Source organism: Lissotriton vulgaris, chromosome 5 (genome assembly GCF_964263255.1).
Source record: "Lissotriton vulgaris chromosome 5, aLisVul1.2, whole genome shotgun sequence".
NCBI lineage: Eukaryota > Metazoa > Chordata > Amphibia > Caudata > Salamandridae > Lissotriton > Lissotriton vulgaris.
The window spans coordinates 1417913658-1417939682 of NC_141693.1; the positions used below are offsets into that span (position 1 = coordinate 1417913658).

At 44.2% G+C, this 26025-nt stretch overlaps 1 protein-coding gene across 1 annotated transcript in view; it reads left to right on the forward strand.

Moving 5' to 3' along the window:
• Positions 1-26025, forward strand: part of DDX20 (DEAD-box helicase 20) — a 302908-nt gene that overhangs the window by 264468 nt on the left and 12415 nt on the right. The window contains exon 10 of the mRNA XM_086923351.1: positions 13394-13495. Within this exon, the coding sequence (XP_086779477.1) occupies positions 13394-13495 (102 nt within the window). The remainder of the gene's footprint in view (positions 1-13393; positions 13496-26025) is intronic.

Sequence of the window (26025 nt, forward strand, 5' to 3'; positions counted from 1 at the left end):
GGTCAACACCCCTCCCAACACTCCTCCGCTGAAGCGTGCTCACAAACACCTGCACCTCCTTCTCCAGGAAGTATCCGCCATGTTGGTCAAAGGAGCCATCGAAAGAGTCCCAAAGTCCCAGAAGGGGAAGGGTTTTTATTCCCACTTCTTCCTAGTCCAACAGAAAGGGGACAAGTGGAGGCCGATCTTGGACCTCCGGGCGCTCAACGCCTTCCTGCGGAGTCAATCCTTCCGGATGGTCACAATCCAGGAGATCCTGGGAGCACTGGAAAGAGGAGACTCGATGGTCTCCCTGGACTTACAGGACGCCTACTACCATATCCCCATCCTCGTAAGGCACAGGAAGTACCTACGGTTCGAAATAGCAGGCAGACATTACCAGTTCAAGGTTTTGCCTTTCGGCCTCAAATCCGCACCACGTATCTTCACGAAGTGCTTGGCGCCAGTGGCAGCCTTCCTGCGGCAGAGGGGTCACCAGGTGTTCCCCTACCTGGACGACTGGCTGGTGAAGGCGCCTTCCCCGGAAGGCACGACGGCTTCATCCAACGCCTGCAGCGCTCTTTTTCAACAGCTGGGTCTGACGATCAACCTCAAGAAATCCTGCACTACCCCTTCAACGAGGATCACCTTCCTGGGGGCTACCCTAGACACGAAGCGCGCGAAGGCTTTACCTTCAGAGGACAGGAGCAACAAAATACTGTCCCTGGCCGCGGCGGTGGCCAAGAAGCCTCGCATCAAGGTACGGACATTCACCTCCTTGCTAGGGATGATGTCTTCATGTATTCTCCTCATACCACACTGCAGGCTCCGCATGCGTCCCCTGCAGGAGGCGCTGGCGAGACAATGGAAACAGAGTTCCGGCTCCTTCGAGGACATTATCACAATCACACCGGCCATCACAAGGGCCCTTCTGTGGTGGAGAAACCGAACTCACCTGACGACCGGCTTGCAGTTCCTCCTGCCACCGGCACCACTGGTCATCACGACAGACGCCTCACTGGAAGGCTGGGGGGCAGTCCTGTTGGACCTTCGCGTCAGCGGAAAATGGGACGCCCAGGAGAAACAACTACACATCAACCTACTGGAATTGAGAGCAGTGTATCTGGCTCTGCAGGCCTTCCTGCCACGTATAGGCACTTCCCCGGTGCTCGTCAAAACAGACAACACCACGACGATGCACTACCTGAACAAACAGGGGGGAACGCGATCTCTCTCTCTCTCACGAGAATCGCAAAAAATCTGGAACTGGTTGGTGGCCCACGGACTCTCCCTCAAAGCGGAGTACGTTCCCGGGAAGGACAACACTATCGCGGACGCCCTCAGCAGACAGACCTCTCTCTCCCACGAATGGGAGCTGGACGGCGACACGGTAGCCCACGTCTTCTCGCAGTGGGGGACCCCGAAGATCGATCTCTTCGCGACGGCAGGGAACGCCAAATGCCAAAGCTACGCAAGCTGGCATCCCCAACGGGGGTCACTGGGAAATGCTTTTTCCATCGGCTGGTTCAGCGTGTTTGCGTACGCTTTTCCTCCGTTCCCACTGATACCGAGGCTCCTCCGGAAGATGAAGACAGAACCGTGCACCCTGATACTGATTGCGCCGTACTGGCCGAGACAACATTGGTTCTCGGACCTGCTTCCCCTGTCCATCAGGCCCCCGATTCACCTGCAACAACACCCGCACCTCTTAACGATGTCCGGAGGCCAGGTACACCACCCGAACCTCCGTTCGCTCAACTTATCGGCCTGGCTCCTGAGCACCGAGAGTTCGGAGACCTAGAGATCCCGCAGGACTGCAGAGCAGTACTGGCCAAAGCGAGGGCGGGCAGCACGAACAAAACCTACTCACTCAAGTGGAAGAGGTTCTGCCTGTGGTGTTCGGAACACGACTTACACCCCCTCCGGGTCACCCCGGTACAGCTGCTACCGTACCTCCTCCACCTGGCTCAATCGGGGCTGGCTCACGCCTCCATTAAGGTTCATCTGGCTGCGATTTCAAGATTCACAAGGACCCCATCTGGAACCTCACTATGGTCCAGTCGACTGATAAAGCAATTTCTAAAAGGGCTCTACAGGTCCTTTCCGAGGCCTCGGAAAGTCCCTCCAACCTGGCAGTTGAACTTGGTGCTCAACCAACTCATGAAACACCCGTTCGAGCCCATACACCGGGCCTCACTCAAACATCTTTCCTGGAAAACGGCACTCCTGCTAGCCCTGACGTCAGCCAGACGGGTCAGCGAACTTCAGGCGCTGTCTATTCAGGAACCGTATCTCCAATTCAGGCACGACCGAGTGGTACTCAGGCCCAACCCTAAATTCATCCCTAAGGTGCCGTCGGACTTTCATCTGAACGAACCAATTGTCCTCAAGTCGTTCTTTGCGAACCCTTCCACGGCGGCGGAAAGGGCGCTGCATTCCTTGGACCTTAAAAGGTGTCTCAAATTCTACTTGGACAGGACCAAAGACGTCAGAAAGTCTTCTCAACTCTTTGTAGCCTACAGCAACCCGCGCATGGGGTTGCCCTTGACGAAACAGAGCATCTCCCGCTGGATTTCTTCAGCGATTGCTTTCTGCCATGATCAGGCCGGACGGCCTTTGACGGACCGAGTGGCTGCCCACTCTACCAGAGCGATGTCAACGTCAGCGGCGCTCTTCGCTGGAGTGACGATCCTGGACATCTGCCGAGCGGCGACCTGGAAGTCCCCGCACACCTTCTCCAGACACTACTGCCTGGACATCGAACTGCAGAAGGACGCTGCAGTGGGACAAGCGGTGCTGCGCCATCTCTTCCAATAAGGTGAGCCTTACCTAGTCCCGCCATCCAGGTATGCACATTCTTCATGGTCTTTGTTTATCTCTGCTATATGCATGACTGTATATTACCATGTTTCTCTCACGTTGTCTGTGATTTATGCAGGCCTGCTGGTTGTGAGAATGTGCTTTGCCACTATGCATGTGTAACTGCTAACTACTCTGATTCAGGCATGTGAATCTATGAAAGACACCCAAATACTGGATAAGAAATGCGTTACTTACCTGTAACAGCAGTTATCCAGTATTGGTGTCTTTCATAGATTCACATGCAACCCTCCCGCCTCCCCGGTAAGGACTCACGTACCTCTATGTCTACAGTGCGACACCCTAGCTGGGTGCGTACGAAAATCTGAGGGACTGAGGCTCCTCCCGGGAAGGTTCTAGAGGGAGGTCGGAGCTGATTGGCTAACGATGAGAGTTCGGTCCTTTTTACATAAGGACGTGGAAAGGCCCCAAAGGGGAGGCCCTTCGGCCTATATTCTCTATGTATGTCCTTAGGACATTACTTTTTTATGTACCGGAGGCTCCCGTCTCGGCGACGGGGAATGATTCAGGCATGTGAATCTATGAAAGACACCAATACTGGATAACTGCTGTTACAGGTAAGTAACGCATTTCATATGAACCCTTCGAGCACCTACTGGCGATTACAGCCTACGATGCTGCTGGATACAGTTTTCCAGGAGGAGTTAAGGGACGAAGTGTTGTTTTTTTTTAACCAAAATAAAGGCTCTGTCGTGGCACTGGAAACAATCTGGGAGGCCTTCAAAGTCACCTTGAGAGGGATTTGTATTGCTAAAGGATCGGGAGTCTTTAAGAGCATCCTGACTACACTCACTAAACTAGAGGCAGAACTTAAGACCCTTGAGCGCTCTCTGGCCCGACGACCTGACGGGAATACTCAGTCCCAAATCAGAGAGAAACTTACTGAATACACTGCTGAGGCAGACAGGGAAACTAAATTTAGGGGACGGTATTGGAAAGCTCGACGCTACAGTGAGGGAGATCGGCCGGGCAAAGCACTGACTGCGGTAGTTCGCATGACGCGACGGACAAATGTTATATTGGAACTCGAAGGGTTAGATGGTGTGGTATATAGGGACACAACGAGTAGATTGAATTCTTTTGTACAGCATTACACTACACTATATACTACCAACAGGACTGATACACTTGATCTGCACAACTATTTGGAAGACTTTTCCCTAGCTTGGCTAAGTGATGCGCAACGCAAATTTTTAACTGCCCCCTTTGAGTTAGATGAGGTACGTGAGGCCATCATGCATATGCAATCCGGTAAGGCCACCGGATTAAACGGGGTCCCGATTGAATTTTATAAAACGTACATCGACTTGATGGCCCCAATTCTTAAGGAAGTATACGAAGACGCGTTGGAGGTGGGACATCTCCCCCCCCCTTCCATGAGAGTTGCTCTGATTATATCTTTGCTAAAACCAGGAAAGCCCCCTCAAAGTTGTGACTCATATAGGCCACTGTCATTGCTCAACTGTAATGTCAAGATCCTTGCTAAACTTATCGCCACGCATCTTAATCTGCTTACGACCAACCTGGTGCTACCGGACCAGTCGGTCTTTGTTCCTGGTAAAGCGACTTCGCACAACCTACGAACCTTTTTTACTATAATGAACAATGTCTCTGACGACTTTCCTCTCGCTGCTATTTCTTTAGACGCCACTAAGGCCTTTGACTCGTTGGAGTGGGACTACATATTAGCAGTGATGGAGCGCATGGGGTTTCCCCCTGTTTTTTTTATCTTGGATCGAGCTGTTGTATGAGGTGCCCGTAGCAAAAGTCCTCATAAATGGTAAAATATCTCCTGATATACCCATCTCACAAGGCACGGGTGCCCGCTGTCACCTCTACTCTTTGCTTTGGCGGTGGAGCCCCTCGCTGCAAAGCTGAGGCAACACCATAAAGATAAAGGGCTGCAATGTCCCATGCGACAAATTCTGATATCTCTATATGCAGATGATATCACGCTGTATGTCAGGGACCCCCAACTCAACCTAAACCCTGTACTTAGGGAATTTGTAAGATTTGGTAGATTATTTGGTATACATATCAACTGGAGTAAGTCTTGTTTATTCCCCCTGACAGCTCAAGCTACTAAATTCGCCATGGACTACCCTATCTCATGGTGTGACAACGAGTTTAAATATTTAGGGATTCGCATATCTAAAGACAAGGACAAACTTATGTGACTTAACTATGGTACGACCCTAGATCGACCCAGGGAAACTAACTTGCAGCACTCCGACTCTCACAGGTCACACCTCCACTGACAATCAGAATTTTGGCAAGTGGATAGCCAGTGCAGGGGCATTATTGGGATCAGTCGGCAAAATGAACCCCAACGCCACCAAAACCAAAAAGAGTGCCCCATGGTTCACATTGGCCCTGAAACTTGAACTCGGAGCAGTCAGAGCTCTGGAACGGAGGTGGCGTAGGAATTATAACGCCACCGCCCGCAACGCTTACCGAGTGGCTAGGAGGAACTACCACTCAGGAATAAAGTCAGCTAAGAAAGCTCACTTTCTTCAGGCCATTTCCATCGAAGGCCAAGGACAAAAAGAGATCTTCAGGGTAGTTCAAAACTTCATGAATCCTTCAGCTCTTTCGCAGGAGATCCCTCCCTCCCAAGATCTCTGTCATGCGATATCTTACTACTTCGATAAAAAGATCTCCGACATCGTGAACACTTTTCCACCAATACCCACTATACAGCTGTCAGCTGTACAAACTGAAAAGAAATGGACCAACGCCCGTCTGGAGAAATTTGCAGCTATCCCCCTTGAAGACACTCACAAAGCCATTATGGCCATCAAATCTGGATCCCCCTTCGACCCATGTCCCCACTCTGTGCTCCACACCCTAGTAGAGGTGGTCAATCCCATCATCAACAGGATCATTAACACCTCCTTGGCCACAGGAGACATACCTAATGATTGGAAGCTGGCAGCGGTTAAGCCTCTACAGAAGAAGGCACTGGCTGACCCTACCACCCTCTCCAATCTGCGTCCTATCTCCCTGCTCCCAGTGCTGTTCAAACTGGCGGAAAAATTTGCCAATACTCAACTAACGAACTTCCTGGAGGGGAATAACATCCTACACCCCAACCAGTCAGGGTTCCGATCACATCACTCTACTGAGTCAGCCCTACTGTTCACAGCAGAGACCCTAAGAGCGGCCATGGACCAGGGAAAGGAGGCCGTCCTAATCCTACTTGACCTGTCGGCAGCCTTCGATACGGTTTCACACCATATCTTAGTGAACCGGTTGGCTGCCGCAGGGGTAGGGGGACAAGCCCTGGCATGGCTTAGGAATTTCCTCAGCAACAGACGTCAGGTCACTGTGCTGGGCCCTTTCCAGTCGGAAGCAAAGGTCGTCAGCTCTGGGGTACCACAGGGCTCTAGTTTAAGCCCTGTACTTTTCAATCTGTACATGGTCCCACTTATGGAACTGATCGCATCTTTTAAGATCAGTACAATCTCTTATGCTGACGACACCCAGCTAATCCTGGTGCTGGACAGGGATAGGCCAGGCGCCCAAGAAAACCTAAAGGAATGCCTAACAGCGACATTCAATTGGATGACCAACAATCATTTGAAATGTAATGCCCTGAAGACCGAGATCATGCCGTTTGGGAAACACAATCTGTTCTCCCCAAAGAGGTGTTGGCCTGCTGAGGCAGAAGCACCACCCAACACCATCACATCGGCTCGGAACTTGGGCATCAAGTTCGACGACCAACTGTCTTTTAAAAACCAAGCAGTAACTATAGCTGGGACCTGCTTTTAGATTATAAAGGCACTGAGGAAATTTTTCGACCTCCTCCCGCTGCCAGCCAGAAAAACGGTGGCAGTGGCCTTAATTAACTCCAGGTTGGACTACTGCAATGGCTTGTATGCTGGAGCTAACAAGTCAGTCCTGCACCGATTGCAGATGGTCCAACACGCCGCTGCGCGCCTAGTACTACGCCGGCCACGTAGGTCTTCAGCCTCAGCGGCCCTGAAGGCGCTCCACTGGTTGCCTATCAGTAAAAGGATCTTATTTAAGATACTTGTCATCACGTTCAGGGCGCTCCAACAGCAGGGACCTAAATACCTCTGCAACGGGTTTAAGAGGTATCATCCCACCCGCTGTTTGAGATCTGCTAGCCAGAACTTGCTTACAATCCCTCGCTTTAAGCTGACTACAAGAGGTGGCAGATCCCTCTTCACTCTGGGCTCTAAGGCCTGGAATCAGTTACCACCCTCCCTAAGAGCACTATCCCAAGAGACCCACTTCAGGAAAGCATTAAAAACTTGGGTCTTTTCTTTAACTGATGTCGCCTGCAGAGCCTTGATCTAATAGTGTGATGCAATGGGTTACTCATCATCTTGCCCCCTACCCGTCCATCTGGGTTGGTTAAGCGCCAAGATACTCCCTGGAGTGATAGGAGTGCTATAGAAATGTGCTTTACATTACATTACATCGTCTTTCAGATACCATAACACGTTTGATTACGCTCCCACTCTCTATGGCGGGCAGAGCATCCCTAATCAAAATCGTGGTGCTGCCCCGACTACTGTATTTGTTTTTGAACATTCCCTTTCACCCTGGAAGATATTTTTTCCAACAGCTCAAATCCGAACTGACTCGATTGGTGTGGGGAGGTAAAAACCCACGGCTCAAATGGGAGACTCTCACTAGGCCATACGTTCAGGGCGGATTCGACATAGCAGATTTTGAAATGTATTATTATAGTACTCAGGCACACTATGCTTTTTATTGGATCCATCAGCCTCGGTACATGCCGCAAGTCGCTGCAGAACATTGGTTGGCGCACCCTGTACACATTGAAGGGGCTTTGTATATGCCGTCTCTGGGCAGAGATGAGACACCCACGACAGTCATGAGCACGATTAATGAATGGACCCAACTGGGAGATTTGCTAAATACGCAACTACTGTACTCGCCCCTCCTCCCATTGTATTACCATCCAAATATGCTTTTATTGCAGGAAACAGCATTCCACAAACTCATGGAACGTACACATATTAGAACATGGGGTGATCTCTATCACGAGGGGATATTCCGCACATCTTTCTTGGCATACAGCGAACGTCATTCGACACCTTTTTATATTTACGCCTTCGCCAGGGGATTAGAGCACTGACACCAGATTTCCCCAAAGAACCTCAGGTGTTTGTACCGCTGCAGCGGATTCTCCATAATGCTACGCCCAAAGGGTTGGTATCCACTATATATAAGACGACCCGCTCACTACAGGAGCCGTGTGCTCCGGCTCCCAGAGCAAAATGGGATTGTGACCTGGGGCTGGAGCTTACGGATCGACAATGGGAATTCTGCATGCAACAAACTGAGCGAGTTTCGGCCAGTAGTAGGTTTAGAATACTACAGTATAAATTCATTCATAGATTGTATTATACTCCTGCCCTCTGCCCCAATATAAATTACGTGACTCTGATGAGTGTGACCGATGCCATGCGCTTGGAGCTGACTTTCTACACGTAGCATGGTCATGTGCGAGCACCCACTCATACTGGCAGGAAGTGTTCACCGCCCTTTCTGAAATGATTAATGTTGAAGTGGAGCCCTCTCCGATTCTGGCATTACTGGGTTATGTGGAACCGATCCAAGCTATACACCGCAAATTTGTAGCGCTGGCGTTGCTAGTGGCTAAAAGGAGAGTGGCGTGCAGATGGGTCAGGGGGAGAGCGCCCAAATTTAAGGAACGGATAGATGAGCTCGTTTACTGTCAGGAACAAATGACAACATATGCCGAACTGTTACAGTTGGCCTCCCGGCCGTCCGACATTTGGGCCCTATTGCAGTGCTATCTGTTGAATCACACTAGTCGGGCTGACAGCTTGAAACTTCCAGCCCCTTTATATACCGACCTGGGAGATGGGGAGTATATTGAAGGAAGATCGCTTGGGGTGTTTGTGATGTATGCCCCGAGAATGTATAGGAATGATATACCGCACATATAACTTGTAATGGCTATGAGTGCTGATGCTCTATGGGACCCATGTATCATGGTCTCACTGCTCTCCTTGATATGCATAGTTGTATGTGATGACACACCCTGCTGAAATTGCCTATGAGTATATTGCAGTCCCTGATTTCTAGCTTCCTGCCTGATGTCATATGCTGTATAATGTACTGAGAGCCATTTGGTGATTATTTTTTTCAAGCCTATTCTGACTATGTATACGAATGCACCTTCTAAGTTTGTATCTATGTCCAAACCTGAAAATAAAGTAAAAAAAATAAATATGCAAAGCAACTGAAAAGAAAGTAGCATTATCTTTCAGTGTTTAAACAGTAGGTTGGTAAACCAGGGGTGATAAGTTAAGGCCACTTCAGGTCCTTGAAAATATGTTGAAAATAAGTTTTCTTCTAAACACGGTGCAGCCAGAAGTAACTTTCTCATAAAGACTTCTCTTTGACACAGTTCACAATTTCTCATCATCTTCCTTCATTCCAAGGCCGAATTCTAGAAGAGGTGGAGGCTCTTATGAGGCAGTAGACCTATGGTTGGGTAAATGTCTTTTCCTCTTTTTCCTTTGGGTCCTGGTTTATTCTTCAGATTTTAGAAAGAGGAGGTTGAAATAGTATGTATTTCCATTTATCGTCTGAAAATGCAATGGTTTTCACTTCTAAGAGGATGGGGTAACCAGCAGTTAGTTCAGTCTGCTCTTTACATCTGTATCTTCAGTCTCTGATTTTTGCGCCTACATCTAGGTTGGCAAGTTGCAGACTAAGCGGAGAGGGCGTTGAAGTGTAGATCTTGCCTTTTCAGTAGCAATGACAGTTTGTGTTCTTGAAAGAAAACTTCTGGAAAAAACATATCATTTCCACATATAATTTTTTTTTTATAGACTCGTAGATGGCCACCTGATAGTATAGCTGTGAAATGCTGAATGCGGCTTATATTGTGTTCGAGTTGAATGATCTCAAAACATTTGAGTTTTGACAGGCGTTTTGAATTATTAATTTAACTAGTGTCAATTGAATATACATACTGCTTGCACATTCTGTGTTGGCTGCCCCTTTAAAACCTGGTTTATCAGGCAGGAAAATACTGGTCGCCATATTAAGTATAGAGTATTTGGCCCTAAATGGGTTGCGCGCTACAATTTGACACTTGCTGATACTTACGGCTATGGGGACTACTGTGAAGAAGTAGTGCGGATAGGTAAATAGGCAGCTTGTTTTAATTTAAGTTTAGACTGAACCGGGTACACAGATGGTATATATACCCGGCATAAGATGGCGCCTGACCATCACAACTATTTGCGCAAATGCTAGGAGTACTCTCCTCTCAGTTAAGATCATGGAGCCAGGTACTGTGTTAACGGTTACTGTTATAGGTGTGCCGCCGCGGCCAGGGTGACTGACGCTGGAATCTGGGGATCCCGGTTCGATCCCCTGCGCCGGCGGCAGATTAGCCCAGCACCATGTGACTCTGGGCAAAAGCTTGCTTAATCTTCCCGACGGCCCCCAGCGCCTGGAGACCCATACGGGTGATTTGTTTGCGCTTTACAAATGTGGATTATTATTATTATTATTATTATTATTATTATTATTATTATAGGCGTTTGCGTGCAGCATGCACAATGGACTTCTACTCTGTAGTGGTGACTGTTGGATATTAGATTTGTTAGGAGCGTTTTACTTCTCTGTCATATCTCAGTATCAATTAATTTCAATACCAGATTTGTGATTATCCTTTGTTGGTTTGAATGCTAATATTATGTCTCACTTACAGAGACTTTGCAATAATTATTTCTCTATGTAATGGTGGCCATCAATTTGAGATATTACCTTGGGGCATGCAGGGGCTGCAGAATGGGCACTTGGATGTATCAATTAAACTCTAACACCGTGCTAGGCTGTGACTCTCTGTTATATATACGCTATTAGCTAAAGGACTTTCTGGTAGTTCATTTCTTGTTGTTTTAGATTACAGGGTATTGGAACCTTTAACTATTGGAGCCTAAATACATATATGAAGAGGAGCATTAATACTATCTCAAGATTGGTGAGATATCACAATTGCAAGCTATTATGGTAGAAGGTGGCTACTGTGCGAATTTGGTGGTGGTAGTAATCATTCATTATTTATTTAAAACTAGGTTAATGAAGATTTTTGGGGAACTAATAAGGTTGCACAACGACAGAACGTTACAGTGTGATGAATTGATAGCAGGGGAGCTAGTAATGAGATAGTAAGGTACAAGAACAGCTACAAGGGTTATAAGGTGGCACCAGGGTGTGACAACACAATATAGCAGGTCAATTGCCTCGCTATATGAGATATGTTTTCACTTCACTTTCCTGGGATTCATTTGAATTCAAACTATTATTGCACAAGTTATAGAACAGCATGTCTATCGACACGTGGTGGGACTGTACTCGGTCTCTTTTGGATTCCATCAATGTGCAATAACTTATTATGCACACATGTGACAACTCCGAGACGGTTACACTGTGTGATCTACGAACCCGCTATAGGTCTGGGATCTAGTGTTGTATTACTTTTGTAGCCCTGATGAAGTCAGTTGTTCATTAACCCTGATCTGTGAGTGGGGATGAATGTTTGATGTGTTCAGCATTCCATCTGTTCTTGTAGCCACATTGAGTTCAAAGAGGGAATCTAAAGTCCTCAGATTCCTTTATCAGTCTTTGGAGGTTGATGGTATAGATATGAATTTCCCAATTGTTTATGACTTTCCAAAGGCAGAATTGTCTTTACATTAGACTTGAGTTTCATTTCTACGATAAGCTCAGTTCTCTATTGAAATCAAGACTTAATTCTCTGTTTGATATCTGAATCCAGTTACAGACTAGGATTTTCCAACTAATATTGTGAATATAATAAATAGATACATTTCCATATGGTTTCATACATCCTCCATTAGAGGATTTCCTGCCTCGTATGTAGAATTGAAGGAAGCTCTGTTTTTGAACAATTGTGCTGCTTCTTTTGTGGCAACATTTGTTGTTCATTATATGTTGGCTCTGGGTCAAAATGAAGTATTGGATTTTGGTAATTTAAAATGTTTATTTTGTTCATTCAGTAGCAGCATTGTGGGTAAAATGACATTATTTTGTTTATCTGGCTCCTGTCTGGACTATATGTATGTATAATCCTGTGCAAAGAAGACATTTATGCTTTGGCATGTCTGCATTTAGTAAGGAATGGGCTGAGGAATGCCGAGTGAAGAGGTAATGTCTAGAATACATACCATAATATTCATTACTCCAATTCTGCCTTCCTCATCCTAGTACTAATGTTACCATCCTTTCACTTGTAAATTTTCTTTGCAGCTAGGTATGGATGTATGTATCTAGCATGAAGTAAACTAGTAATAGTCATAGCTAGGTTGTGGATGGTTAATGCGTTGTAATGTAGGGCTCTTTAAAGAGGTAAGTCTTGAACACATTCCTAAGTTGGAGCATCTTTAAGGCAATTATGACGAATATGGGAATGTTTTTACAGATCCGAGGCTGCTGTCTGGTTTTCTATTTTTTACACTTCTTAGTCTGCAGTCTGATGTTGTCCTGGGTGCAAGTGTGCTGAGAACCATCAGAGATGGTGAGCTTGCCTGCAAGATAGGCGAGGATACTGGTCGAGATAGCTTTGCAAATAATACTGGTGGTTTTGATTATAGTGTGGCCTAGTACGTAGAGCCGATGGAGTACCATCGCAATATGAGTGATATGATCACATTTCTTCAATCCCTGGATTAGAGGTACTGCGGTGTGTAGGATGCCACGAGGGGTGCCAGTATGCAACCCGGGAGGCCATGGAGAATGGCCTTAACTTCATCCAGATGCAAGAGTACAGAGCAGCAGTTCCAAAGTCGCTTTCTAGAAAAAAACATTTTGGAAGAGAGAGCTGTTACCAGGCCGCTTTATTTGGCAATATGTTCTTGAAGGGTGAGGTTGGTGCCCTGGGTAAATTCAAATGATTTGGCATTCAGTGAAAGTTAGGATTTGAGAGATGTCAAGGTTCATGTCATTGAGCAAAGTTTATACTATATCTCTGTTGTTCTTGACAAATAACAGGAATTATGTTTGTTAAGTTGAGCTTCAGGTAGGCGCTGGACACTTAGGACTGGAGGATGTGCAAGCTGTGTTTGAGGCATTGGATGTCTGAAGCTACGAAGACTTTCAAGTAGTGTTAAGTAGTAGCTGGCATTGGGTGCTTTTATAATAGCATGAAGTTCTAATTATACCATTTTCCTTTACACTGTAAAGAGTGTGTGTCTAATATGTAGTTAAAATAAAAAAGACTTTTGAAAGGGTGGCCATTGGAGGAGCAGCACTTCCGTACTTCATTAAGTTAATACTGTGACAAGGAGTGAGGAATCGGAGAAATGAAAATTACCGGTAAGTAATCTAGACAATATCTAGAAAGGCTCAAAGCCTTTTTCTGAATTCTCAGTGACAACTTAAAAAATACATTATTAGATAGCAAGTGGGCTACAAACAAAATGCCTACACCATTGAATTTAAATAATGTGTTTTTATATGTTGATTCCAGGGACATATGGGCTAGCTGTAACCTACTGTTGCCGTGGAGAAGAGGAGAACATGATGATGTTAATTGCTCAGAAGTGCAACCTTCAACTGCTCTGTCTCCCTGGTATGGCTTTACTGTCCTCTCTATTCATATCCTGTACCCTGCTCTTAATTACTAATGCTCGAGTTAAACGGCAAATCCATTATAGGTGTACAGCCTACAGCATCCATTATCTTCTGAAAGGTCAGATTCGTGCTTAACATCGTGGATGCATATTTTTATAAAATGCAGCTTATGTTTACGCTGCCTGCTGGTCACTTCTGTGTTCCTATTTTTTTACTTAAAGAATGCTTTGCTTTTTACTAATTAGCCCTTCTTTGGACATGAGAAATGAAAACCTGTTTTCAATAAAGAAGTCACCTTTATAATACGTACCTTTTTTGTATTTTCTTCTGTCGCTTCTTTACAGTTTTAAAAATTTTTAAATCATTTAAACAGTGTTTTTTTTCTTTTATAAATAATGCATCTTTTAAACTCTATATGAAACCACATGTAGAGCCAATCTGGCCTCTGGTACTCCTAGAGGGGATCGAAAGAAAATATTTTTATAAATGAAGTATGTGTACAGTGTTATCTACCACCAGATATAAACTTCAAACTGTAGTAAATAGCAGTTTTTATTACCACCTCCACCTTGATTGCACCATTTTTGAAGTCCTAGGAAGGATTATGGAGAGAGTACAGTATTAAAGTCGGCAAGGAAATGCTAAATAAAGGCTTTACTGAAGAAAGTTATTATTACATGTGTAGATCTTTTCTTTCATTCATATCTTTCAGTCTTGATGCTTTCATGTATTGTTATTTCATTATACTCGTTGATGGGAGAAGTGTGTATGTATTTCCCTTTATGGAGTTGATTTGTATTTTTGTCCTACGATGATAACTCTTGGGTGTAGTTTACGTGAATAGCTCAGCGTATGTGACTGACTACAAATATGGTGCGTGATTGGTTAAAACAGATTGCTGGAAAAGTTTTGTTTGGATACAAATCTTACATTAAAAATTTTAAATGGGTTAGCTGCTGGCCTTTTAGAACTCGCTGGCTTAACTTATTTACATTTCCAGGCAAATAACGATTTTCGTGGCATCACCTCGTTTTAGGTTGATCAGTAATTCTATTTTGTTGTCTGTGTAATTTTGTTTATATATATATATATATATATATATATATATATATATATATATATATATATATATATATATATATATATTGTTCTAGGTTTTTCTGATGGTCGTGTTTTCCTGTACAGTTTTGGAGGTTTATTTGAAGTATGTCTTTAGCTACTGTTAAACTGCTTTCGGCAGGTATCATCTTTCACCTAGCTTGCCTCTCCTTGACAACCGGTTTAAATAAAAAAAATCTGTGTGTTGTTGGTAAAAGATTGGTGTGAAATTGTGTTGTTTTAACTGTTAGGTGCCAGGTGAAAGGCTAAAACCGCCGTATATTATGATTCCTAAGTAATGTACTGTTCATGTTGATTGAGCTCAGCAATTGGAATAGCCCCTCAACTCGAGGACCCCACCACATTAAGTGTGAGGTCAGTTGGCGCCATCTCCCTCTCCTCTTCCATTGGAGGAAGTGGTAAACAGGGCCTTTGCCTCGACGCGCTTAGGCTCCACCTCTCACTGTAGTGTCTTTCTCATGCGCCAAATCTTATAGGGCAACTATTTGTGTTCCCAGTTCAGGTCACTGCACTTTTAGATTTCAAAAAAGGATTCTGTTGAAAGCGAAATTTTGGTACTAGTTCAAAATAAGATTGTTCGTACTAATATGATTTTTGTGAAAGAATATCTTCTTCATTATGTAATTGGCTTAATGATTGTGAGAAGCCAGGGCTTTGTGCAGTGTCCCCCTCACATTTTGCCCCCATTTTTGACCACTAGATGCTAGTTTTCTGGCAGATTTTGCACTGGGCTCTGCTAACAAGGCCCAGAGCCTGTGATCTATGTAAAAGGTAAATGGCAATTAGGTATAATTGCAATTGGTACTGCCCTTTAAGTCCCTAGTATATGGTGGGGCATTTGGGATTAGATTCATTGCACTTTAGTGTTCACTCCTCTGTTGCCTGCTGTCGTTTTAGACACCAGCCCTGCTTTGCAAGCTGCTTTTAAAACATAACTGTGTCCAATGTCGACTTTGGAATTAAAGGTACTTCCAAAGTCTTAAACTATCTTATTTGTTCATATAGGTTACCCCTGAGGCCAACCCTAGGTGCCCCAAGGGTAGGGTGCATTGTTAAAATAGGCAGGGGTATTTTAAAATGTTTTATATGCCCCACTGAGGGAAAAAATGTCAATGTTGACTGGAGTGAGCTAAAATAATAATTCAAAGACTTAAAAGGATAGTTATATTAAATCCAACAACTTGCCAATGTTAGATTTATTATATACTTTATAGACAAACAAGTTATAGAACTTGCTTTTCTGATGTGCCAAAATAGCGATTCTCCTATTAACATGACCAGAGAATCTGGATTTCATTAAAGACACGGCTGACATTATGCATTATCCTTTAATAGCAAATCACAGCAGCCGCACTACATCATAAAGGATAAAGCTCTAGAGTTTACACAACAGTGGACAAAGGATGTATCCAGGAGGATGATCTGCCTCTTTTAAAAGAATCGCAGCAGGAAAGAACTTCATAAACGGAGAAATCCAAGTAGAGCTTGAAAACATCATGGAATAAACGTCAGTATCTCAAATGGAAAAGATCAGACGGTTAAACGGAATTACCTGAAAGGAGAAAGAAAGGATTAAGAACGAAATCCATAGTGAAGAGCCTAGAGAGCCAAAAGACTTCATTACATTCAATAAGGATAACAGAAGCATAGGCATAAATCATAGAATAACAACAATTGAAGTAATCAATAAATTAATAAAAGACATATCAAAAGTTGTAAAAGGGAGGAGGGGGGGATAATGTCAGCCTCCGTGTCTTTAATGAAATCCAGATTCTCTGGTCATGTTAATAGGAGAATCGCAATTTCATTACAAGACCGGAGGCTACATTATGCATGTTCGTAGCCCCGAAGGACAACATCAGACATATGCTCGATAGGCTTACAATAATGACAAGCAAAGGTGTTAGCATTTGACCAGTCAGCAGCTTTCAGGATATCATCCAGCTTACCACCTGACCAGAAGGATTTACTGGCCATAGCTCCTCTGATAGAATGTGCTTGAATCTTAGAGAGGTCAATACCAGCAAGACTCATGGTAGACTTAACCCATCTAGCTATGGAGGTGGATGAAACAAGTTTAAAAAGTTTAACAAAAGAAACTAAAAGTTGATTTGCATCGTAAGGATGTAGGAGAGACATCCTTGTGTCATACTCTTATATACAAGCAACCACGCTAAGTTTAGGGAAACTGTCAAAACGAGGATAAAAGATAAAATCTGACATGGTTTTAGTTCTTCTTAGTAATTCAAACTTGACACCAAATATATTGTAACATCTATTTGAAATATCTAAGCTTCTGATGTCCGATACTCTCCTACAGGAGATTAAACACAAGAGAGTGGCGAGTTTGAAGGAATGACATTTTCTATTAAGGGAAGAGTTATCTGGCCAAGAACAAAAAAGGTCTAGAGTACACTTGACATCCCAAAGGGTCTGATACTTAGGTCTAGGGGGTCTCCTTAGCCTTATACTCTTGAGGACTCTACAAATGATAGCACTTTTTCTTACCGATTTACCGTTGATAGGGGAATGGCCCGCGGAGATTGCAGATCTAAAGTAATTAATAGTACGATAGGATAGGCCTCTGTCAAATTGTTCGACCAGAAAATTTACGATATTGACGACAGGAGCCTCCACGGGATCCAGACTCCTTTCCAGGCACCAATGAAACCATTTTTTCCAAATGTTATACCTAAGGTGTGTTCCGGGTGCCCAAGATTCTCCGAGAAGAGAGAGAGCCGTCGACGAAAATCCAGACAACTCGTTAGATTGCCTGACACTTTCCAGGCAAGAAGGTTCAAATTCCCCTCGAGAATAAGATGATGATCTTCCCCGTCTGCGTTTGAGACCAGGCCTGGAGACGCTGGGATCAGAAAGGGAATGTCGCATGCTAGTTCCGGGGCTGTCGGGAACCGAGCTTTGGACGGCCAAAAAGGAGTTATTAGGATCAGAAGGCATTCTTCCCTCCTGACTTTCTGAAGGACCCTCTGAATCATGGCAAAAGGAGGGAAGGCATAACCCAGGAAGTGAGACCATGGTTGGAGAAAGGCGTTGACAGCAAGTGCGCCCGGTTCTGGCATCCAACTGAAGTAGTTGGGTAACTGGAAGGTTAACCTGCTGGCAAATAAGTCCACGTCTATGGGACCCCAAAAATGGAAGAGGGCATTGAAGACGTTCACATTGAGTTTCCAGTCTGAGAAGTCTAGAAGGAATCTCTAATTCCAATCTGCAGAAATGTTTGCTTTTCCGGGAAGATATTCCGCCCTGAGGGAAATTTTGTGTTCCAGACAGAACATCCAAAGTTTCCTGGCAAGATTGGAGAGATCTGCAGATCTCGTTCCTCCAAGGCGATTGAGATAGGCCACAGCAGAAATGTTGTCCATTTTCAGAACAGACCTCCCTTGAATGCAGTGTTTGAAGCTCATAAGAGCGTATAAACCAGCTGTCAATTCCAAGGAGTGTTTGAAGCTCATAAGAGCGTATAAACCAGCTGTCAATTCCAGAAAATGTATGTGTGGAGAAGATTCCGTCAGGGTCCAAACCCCTCCGGTGTTCCGGTCTTTCAAACGTGCACCCCAGCCATGAAGGCTGGCATCTGATTCTAGGACGAAATCCGGGTATGAACCGAAGATAGCTTTGCTGTTCCAGCGTCTAAGTTCTCCAGCCACCAAAAGAGCTCTGCTCTGGCATCTGGGTCCAGAGAGACAAGATCCCCATACCAGAGACCTGAATTGAGCGCTTTTCTCTTTATTCTCTGAAGCGCGCGGTAATTCAGAGGACCGGGGAAGATGGCCTGGATAGAAGAAGAAAGAAGCCCAAGAAGTCTGGCTAGTTCGCAGAGTGTTAAAGAATCTTGTTTTAGGACGGATCTGATCTCCTTTCTGATCTTGGCAATCTTCTTGGCAGGAAGAAGAAGACATTTCAAGGTGTCTACCGTGAACCCAAGGAATTATATCGTCTTGCAGGGAGATAGGATGGACTTTTCTCTATTTATAATGAAGGCAAGTCTCTCTATTAGATTCATGGAAGTATTCAGATCTCTCAGGAGGTCTGAGTGGGATTGGGACATGAAAAGGATATTGTGCAGGTAGATGAGGAGTCTGATTCCCCTTTCTCTGAGAATAGTAACAATACACTTCATAATCTTGGTGAAACACCAAGGGGCGGACGAGAGGCCAAAGGGAAGTGCTTGAAATTGGAATAGACGATCCTTCCAAGCAAATTGAAGGAAAGCTTGGTGGTCTTGGTACATAGGGATGGTGAAGTAAGCATCCTTCAAGTCCAGCTTGACTAGCCAAACTCCTTTGAGGAGGAGATCCCTCAGGAGGTGGATACCCTCCATTTTGAAGCGGCGATAGACAAGGAATTTGTTGACTTCTCCAAGGTTTATCACGGGTCTCCACCTTTTGTCCTTTTTCTGAACTAAGAAGAGTGTGCTTATGAATCTGGCTTTGGACCAGGGAACCTCCAGAATTGCGCCCTTTTTGAGCATAGAAAGAATTTCTTCTTCCACGATCTTTTCTTGTTCCTCTGAAAGGACAAAGGGTTGGGGTAAATAAGTTTGGAAAGGGAACTGTACAACGTCTCTTTTGAAGCTCATAACTGTTTTTAGAACCCAAGGGTCATGGGTGACTGACTCCCAAACATGATAGAATTGTTTTAGTCTGCCCCCTAATATTGGAGGGGGGGGAAGAAGAAGGAGTAGTACTTACTTGTAGTATTTGAGGTGTTGGGAGTACCACGACCTCTTGAACCTCGGTTTCTCGGACCTCTTCCTCTTTGGGGAAATAATGGTTGTCTAGGCGGGTAGAAACCTCTTCCGGTACCTCTGAATGACGAGTAGGGTCGTTAGGAGCCTCGGCTGGAAGAACGACCCCTTCTCCCGGTCTGACCAAAAAGGTTGGTGTTAAACACACGTCTAAGGTTGTTTTGTGCCCTATCAAGGGCAGTGAAGGTCGACACATATTTGCCAATCTCCTTAATTATATCCTTTCCGAAAAGGAGACCCTTGGGATTCTCGGAGGATCCTCTCTCTGCTATGTCTCCTAGTTTTGGATTTATTTTGTTTAAAATAGATCTCCTTCTTTCGACATTTAAACTAGAATTAGCGTTGCCGAGGAGAACGACAGCCCTTTGGCTCCAGCCTCGGATCAGGTCAACGTTTAAGTGGGTATAGGAGAGGTGAGACTTCTCCGCCATGTCTAAGATTCTAACTAGAGGTCCAAGGACATCTAAAAGTCGGTCTTGACAGCCTTTAAGTGCTCTCTCCAGTCCTTTTCTAGGGTCTCGCCCTAACTTGAATAAAAATTTGATAAGGTCTGGATCCAGGTTAGGAGTCTGACAGACCTTTTCCACGATAGTAGGTCTTGGAGATTCAGATCTCATGGTGTTAAGTGTATCCCTATTGAGAAGGTTTCTTAACCAACAAGTCACAAAGCGGGAAACATGTTCCTGAGGGAACCACTTTGAAGTATTTGGTCGTGAGAAATTAAGTGGAGAGAACATCTCCTCACCAATAGGGTTAAGAATATTATTTCTAGAGGCTGGCTCAAGATCAGGTTGTAGAATAAAGTCAGGTTCAACCTCATCTAGTTCAAAGACGAACTCGTCGTCGGGATCCCTGGAGACGCAGCCTTCAGAGGAAGAGGTATCAAATTCATTGTTATCATTTTTATTAGCACAACTACATAATGTGTCGCGAGGGACACCGTCCAAATTTGTGCCGCCATGGGCACCGTTCAAGGCAGTGTCGCGAGGGACATCAAGGTCAAGTGAGGTGCTAGGACCTCCTGTACTGAGAGAGGCGCAAGGGCCTGTAGTGCTTTCACAATGTTTGTTTTTTTTTAGACCTCTTACCGTGTTTAGAGGGGAGGTCTTGGGACTTGCTTTTCTTATGTGCCAAAATCCAGCCTTCTAGCAGCCTCTCCTGATTGAGCCAGCCTTTGCCAGGCTGAGCTAAACTGCTCTGATGAGGTGTGAAGTGGCCTGCATAGAGACAAAGGACATCTCGTGGGAGGGAATGTCATTTAGGACAGGACACAGGCTCACCTCCACTTCCTGCACCCCCAGCCAGACAGGAGCCCCAGTAATGGAAGTAGCAAAGGGGCTGGAATGGGACTGTTAGGGAACGTTAGCCACACTACTGGTTTGGCTTAGCCAGAGCTTAAACCCCAGGAGAGAGTTTCTCCTTTTGGGATTTTGTCAAAAGGTGTTTTCTGGGACAAGATTATGCCACTCTTTGGAGGAAGATGTCATACATCTGTGGTGGCACCCTGTACCCCATTGGTCAGGGGTGCCCCCCGCTTGTCACCCCAGAACACTGGATGAATATGGGAGAGCTGCCCAGCAACTCAGATGCCTGCCTGAAGAAACAACAAGGAGGACTGTCCTGCGGGAACAGTGTCCTGCACCAACCCTGTCCTGCACCAACAGGATTGCACTCTGAAATGACAACACCAGCACTTTGGAACTACAGCAAAAGGAGGACGTTGCCTTGTTTTGAAAACTGAAGGAGTGGACTGATAGCAACAGGTTAAAAGAGCTCCACCTGCATCCTCTCCAGAAAAAGAAACCAGCTGACCGCCAAGGGTTTGGTCAGGTGTATTGTGGGACATGTAGTCCCAACATCCTGATGAGCAACAAGCTTCTGGAACCTTGAATTTGTGTTCTGGATGCCTTGGATCCCCAAAAGGATCTTCTGGAAGTAGTTCCAGAAGTTTGGAGACATTGGGAGATTTTTGGTAAAATGCTCCATAAGGTGACCTACCTGTCGACTAGGATCAATCCACCAAAGTCGAAGGAACCGGTCTGAAATCCACGTTCTTGCTCCAAGACCTCTCTGAAGCCTCACCCCGGACCAAGCCATCGTTGTTAACCCGCAGGCCAGCCCAACAGGGTACTTTGTTCGACATAGAAAGAAAAAGCTCCCAAAAAAAACGAAGTCCGAAGACTTGAGCGGGCCTTACCGACCATTGTATTTGATACGTGCTCCATTGCAGTCAGCCTCAAACTTTGTCCCAGTCTTGCGTGATCAGATGTTCCAAGTTGGTACTATAAAGTTTTTAGTGCCATATGTAGGAAAATACTATTTACCGATTCTAAAATACTGAATTTTACCGATTCGGTATTTCAGAATCGGTAAATGGTATGTAGCTAAAGATTCGGTAAATATTACCTATTCGGTAATATTCAGTATTACCGATTTGATATTTACCAATTCAGTAATTCCCATTTATTCCTATGGGCCTGAAGGCCCATAGGAATAAATGGGAAGCCATTCACTATTACCGATTCAGTAAATACCAATCGGTAATAGGGGGAACACATTCAAGGGTGGCAGGGTGTCACATTGACACCCTGTTGCACCTCTGAATTGTGCATGTGTGCACATGTGGCACACATACATGCCCTAAGGCCATGTATGTCTGCCACATGGCACTGTTTAAAAAGCACACAATTGCTTTTCCAATGGTTTTTCGATATTTACCACCAACTTGTAGTTGGTGGTAAATAACGAATGCTGAAAGCACATAAGCAGTCTTAAATGTGCTTCCTACATACCATCTACCGATTCGGTAAATAATGATTCGGTAAATACATAATCGGTAAATACCGATTCTGTATTTACCGAATCATCACCTATGTTGGAAATGGCTCAATACCGGCTGGTAAGCCTGAAATTTACAGAATTTCGGATTTACCGACCGGTAATGAGCCACCTACATCGAGCCCTTAATCTTTAAAAATTTATATCACTAGTTCACAACATTGGATATTTATCTTTTATGTGTCGTTTTAATCATAAAAGAAAATAATATTTTTATAAATGGGTGTTGGATTTTTATTGTGTGATGTGTCTTACTTATTTACTGTATTGGTGTTTTTAAATGCTTTACACACTTGTCTCCTCCAAAAAATAAATCGTAAATCCGATACTTGTAAAGCGCAAACTAATCACCCCTAATGGTCTCAAGTCACTAAGGCCATCCGGGAGATTAAGTGAGCTATTGCCCAGAGTCACATGATGCTAACCATCGAACTGTGAGCCTCGTGCTCCAGAGTCAGTCAGTCTTGCTGCTGCTCCGCCACACCTCTCCCTCTCCTCAGTAAAGCCTGTCTGCTCACAGCCAAACTACCAAGGGTTGAGGAAGGATTCATTTATTGAGAACTTGACTGGTCTTTATTTGTGATTGTGGTGTGGTAGGTACCTATGTGCACCTACTAATAAACCACCTTCCAACAATGACATATTGGATTGTACTTAATCTTGTACATATGGATCGACAGGCATTTTTGCAATATTCTGGAGTTATTAAATATTTATAATAGGGGGGAAATATAACACTTCCCTTCTCTCCCCCTTCCACAGAATTTTCTGGCTTTTAATACAGTTCATTTGCCACTCATTTGGATATTGCTCACTCCTATAAAACTTGCTCAATATTCTTAAGTGGTGTGCTTGAAAACTGATGCACGTTTTAGCTGTGGTTGCATATAGTTTTACCTTTTTGTCAGATCTTTTGTCTTTCTTTTTCTGCATTTACACTGAGAGTGCTATAGAGAATTCATTTACCATGAAAATATCAATCATTAAGCCGCAATTTTAAGCACAGTTATTGTTAGACCTTATGTGACAAAAAAGAGCTTTTAGGGAATTACTGAAAGAGGAGCTTTGGCTCCACCCACGTGTGGGATTCTCCAAGTGCAGGATTTGATTGACTCAGAGTTGTGTGTTTCCACTGAAATATGTTTGTGTATTGTAGCTTTGGGCTTATCGCAAAGCTTGTACCCAATACAAAATGACTGAGGTAGCGATGATGGAAAGTGAAGGGAACGCCCATTACAGCGCAGGTGTTACCGTGCATGCCTTTTACCACGTATGAGTTATAACGCATTTACCTTTACCACACATTTTTCTACAACTTGTATACCTTTACCACACGCCTTTACAATGAATTAAAGCTGTAAAAGTATGCATGGTAAGGGCATATATGTGTGATACTTGTGGTAAGGGCATATGCATGGTAAAAGTGCTGGCATGTAGTACGGCCATATGCGTGGTAAAGCTGCTGGTGTGGTTAAGGCTATTGGCTTCATTAGCGGAAACGGAGATCCTTCCGCCTCCTCATTACAACCTGCGCCGTGCCTGAAGAGATGTCTGGTTGTCGTTGTGAGTGAGGTAAGGGGGATTGGGCAAAGAGCAGAGGGTGATTTTAGGACTTTGGGGCCAGGCCATGGTTTTAGGACTTAAGGGTATTTTTAAAAATGGCTACGGGGGTGGCCGTGCAGAAGTCCTGTTATAGGGTTCAGAACAGGGAATGGGTACTTCTGGAAAGGGCTGAAGGGTGGGTAAGGTTGCGCGTAGGTACTGTTTTAGGGCTAGGGGCCAGGGGGTTTCGTGGTGGGCAACGGTTTTTGGAGCTCCGGGCAGGGATCAGGAAAAAACTTTACCACATATATTCCTTTTACAATGAAATTGGTTGGTTAAGCATGCTTAGTAAATGCTTATTCGCTGTTGGAATATCCACGGTAAAGGTTATCTGTGGTAGAGGCATTCACGTTGTAAGGCGTTCACGTTGTAAGACACGCTTGTAAAAGGCATGGGTTGCAATGGAATGCGTTGTTCTGTTATACAACTGGAAAGTGAATGATCATAGCTATAGGCCTGATCTCTTTCTTATGAAATTTAATAATAAAGTCAGTAGGCCTGATATATTAATTGTGTAAAGCATATGATAACATTAATCTAGTAAAGTGTGAATGGTTATTACTCTGTATGAAAGCCTGCAGAGAAGGATTTAGTTCAATGGAATCTCGCAGATTACTGTAAAAAGAAAGGGGGATTGGTGTTGATTACGGTCTCTGAAAAACCATGGGCACAAAATATTTGGAATGTAAGGATCCTTGTTAGGCCCTCTGAAGAGCGATACTATTTTGCATTGCCAACTGTAATTTAGCATACATTTGTAATTTTATGACTTAAAGGTTTCCCCGTGGGCAAGCCTATGCTCAGTACAGTAGGCATGAGTTGATTATGCTGACAAGCTAACAAACCAGTTCAATGTTTTAGACAGTAAATGTTTAGCAGAAGTAGGTGCAGGTGCATGTTGACAGTTAGTTTTAATAACGTTAAATAAGAGACCCGTTCTTTTCAAAACTTTCTGAAAATAGTATTTGGGCTAAATACGCACAATTTTGGGGGAGAAGGGAATCTTCAGCAAGAAGCTGAGAGATTGGGCTCGTTCAGATAAGAGCTGTTCACATCTTCTCGAAGGTTCACCAGACAGGCCTGATGTGCTTGGTGGGACACTACCTCTCTTCATAAAGTACAATGCTTCCTTTGTTCTATTAAGGTATGTGGGTGAAAGGCAAGGCCAACTACGAAAACCTTACAGTCTCCATTTTGTGCGGTTATTGTTTATTTAGAATCAAGAAAGGAGAGGTTGGAGGACAAATAGAAGGAAATCCAAAATTTTAAATGACTGTTATAATGCTGCAATTTTAATATTCTGTTTATTAGCTAATGTTGCTGGTTACAGTTAGTCTATTGGGTTCTCAGTTTCATATTGATAAGTTAACTAAGTCCACACTGCCAGAGGGACTGGAGACCCTAAAGCTCATGTCATACTCTGAATAAGTATAAGGAAACATATCAACCACATGATGTTACAGACTATAGACTGGTATTTTGTTATATGTAAACTGATAGATTACCATAGTAGTTACGGGTGTTAGTCATCCACTCTGAAAAATCCTGAGAGTAGATTTTCACCTTATTTATTCCTTTGTAATTCCAGACCTATTTGTGATTTTATAACTGAATGCATTATGGTTGGCAGCCTCTGCTCACTTCAGTAGGCCTGTGTCAGTTGCAGCGTCCGACTCAGGCCAGTGGGAAAGGATATAGGCCTTATCTGCTCTCTAGGAAGAGTTATGTCAGATTCCTTATGTGTGACCTGTTTAAAATGAAAGGTTATAACAACAAGAGTAGGCCTGACTTATTTACTGTTTGTAAGCTGCATTTGTCAAAGGGAATAGGCTTTTAAAGATGGATTCTTATGACGCTGTGCTAAAGTCCATAGGTAGGTATTTTGTTACACAAACTTTTGCAGATTACTATGGTAGACGAGTTTTGGTGTTGTGACTCACCCAAACAAATCATGTGGATAGAAGACTTTCACTATGATAGTCCTTATTAGATTCTAATAGGAGGGATATTTTATTATTTAAACAGCAGTCATTTTGTAGATATGTGTATTTTTATTGCAGCATAACTGGTGGATATCTTGTGGGAAAGCTTAAGCTCCATAAAGGAGGCTTGAGTTGGTTATGGTGGGAAGCCAATGATAACAGCTATAGGCCAGGTTTGTTTGCTAGGAAAAAGTATTTCAGATGCCATAGATCGTAATA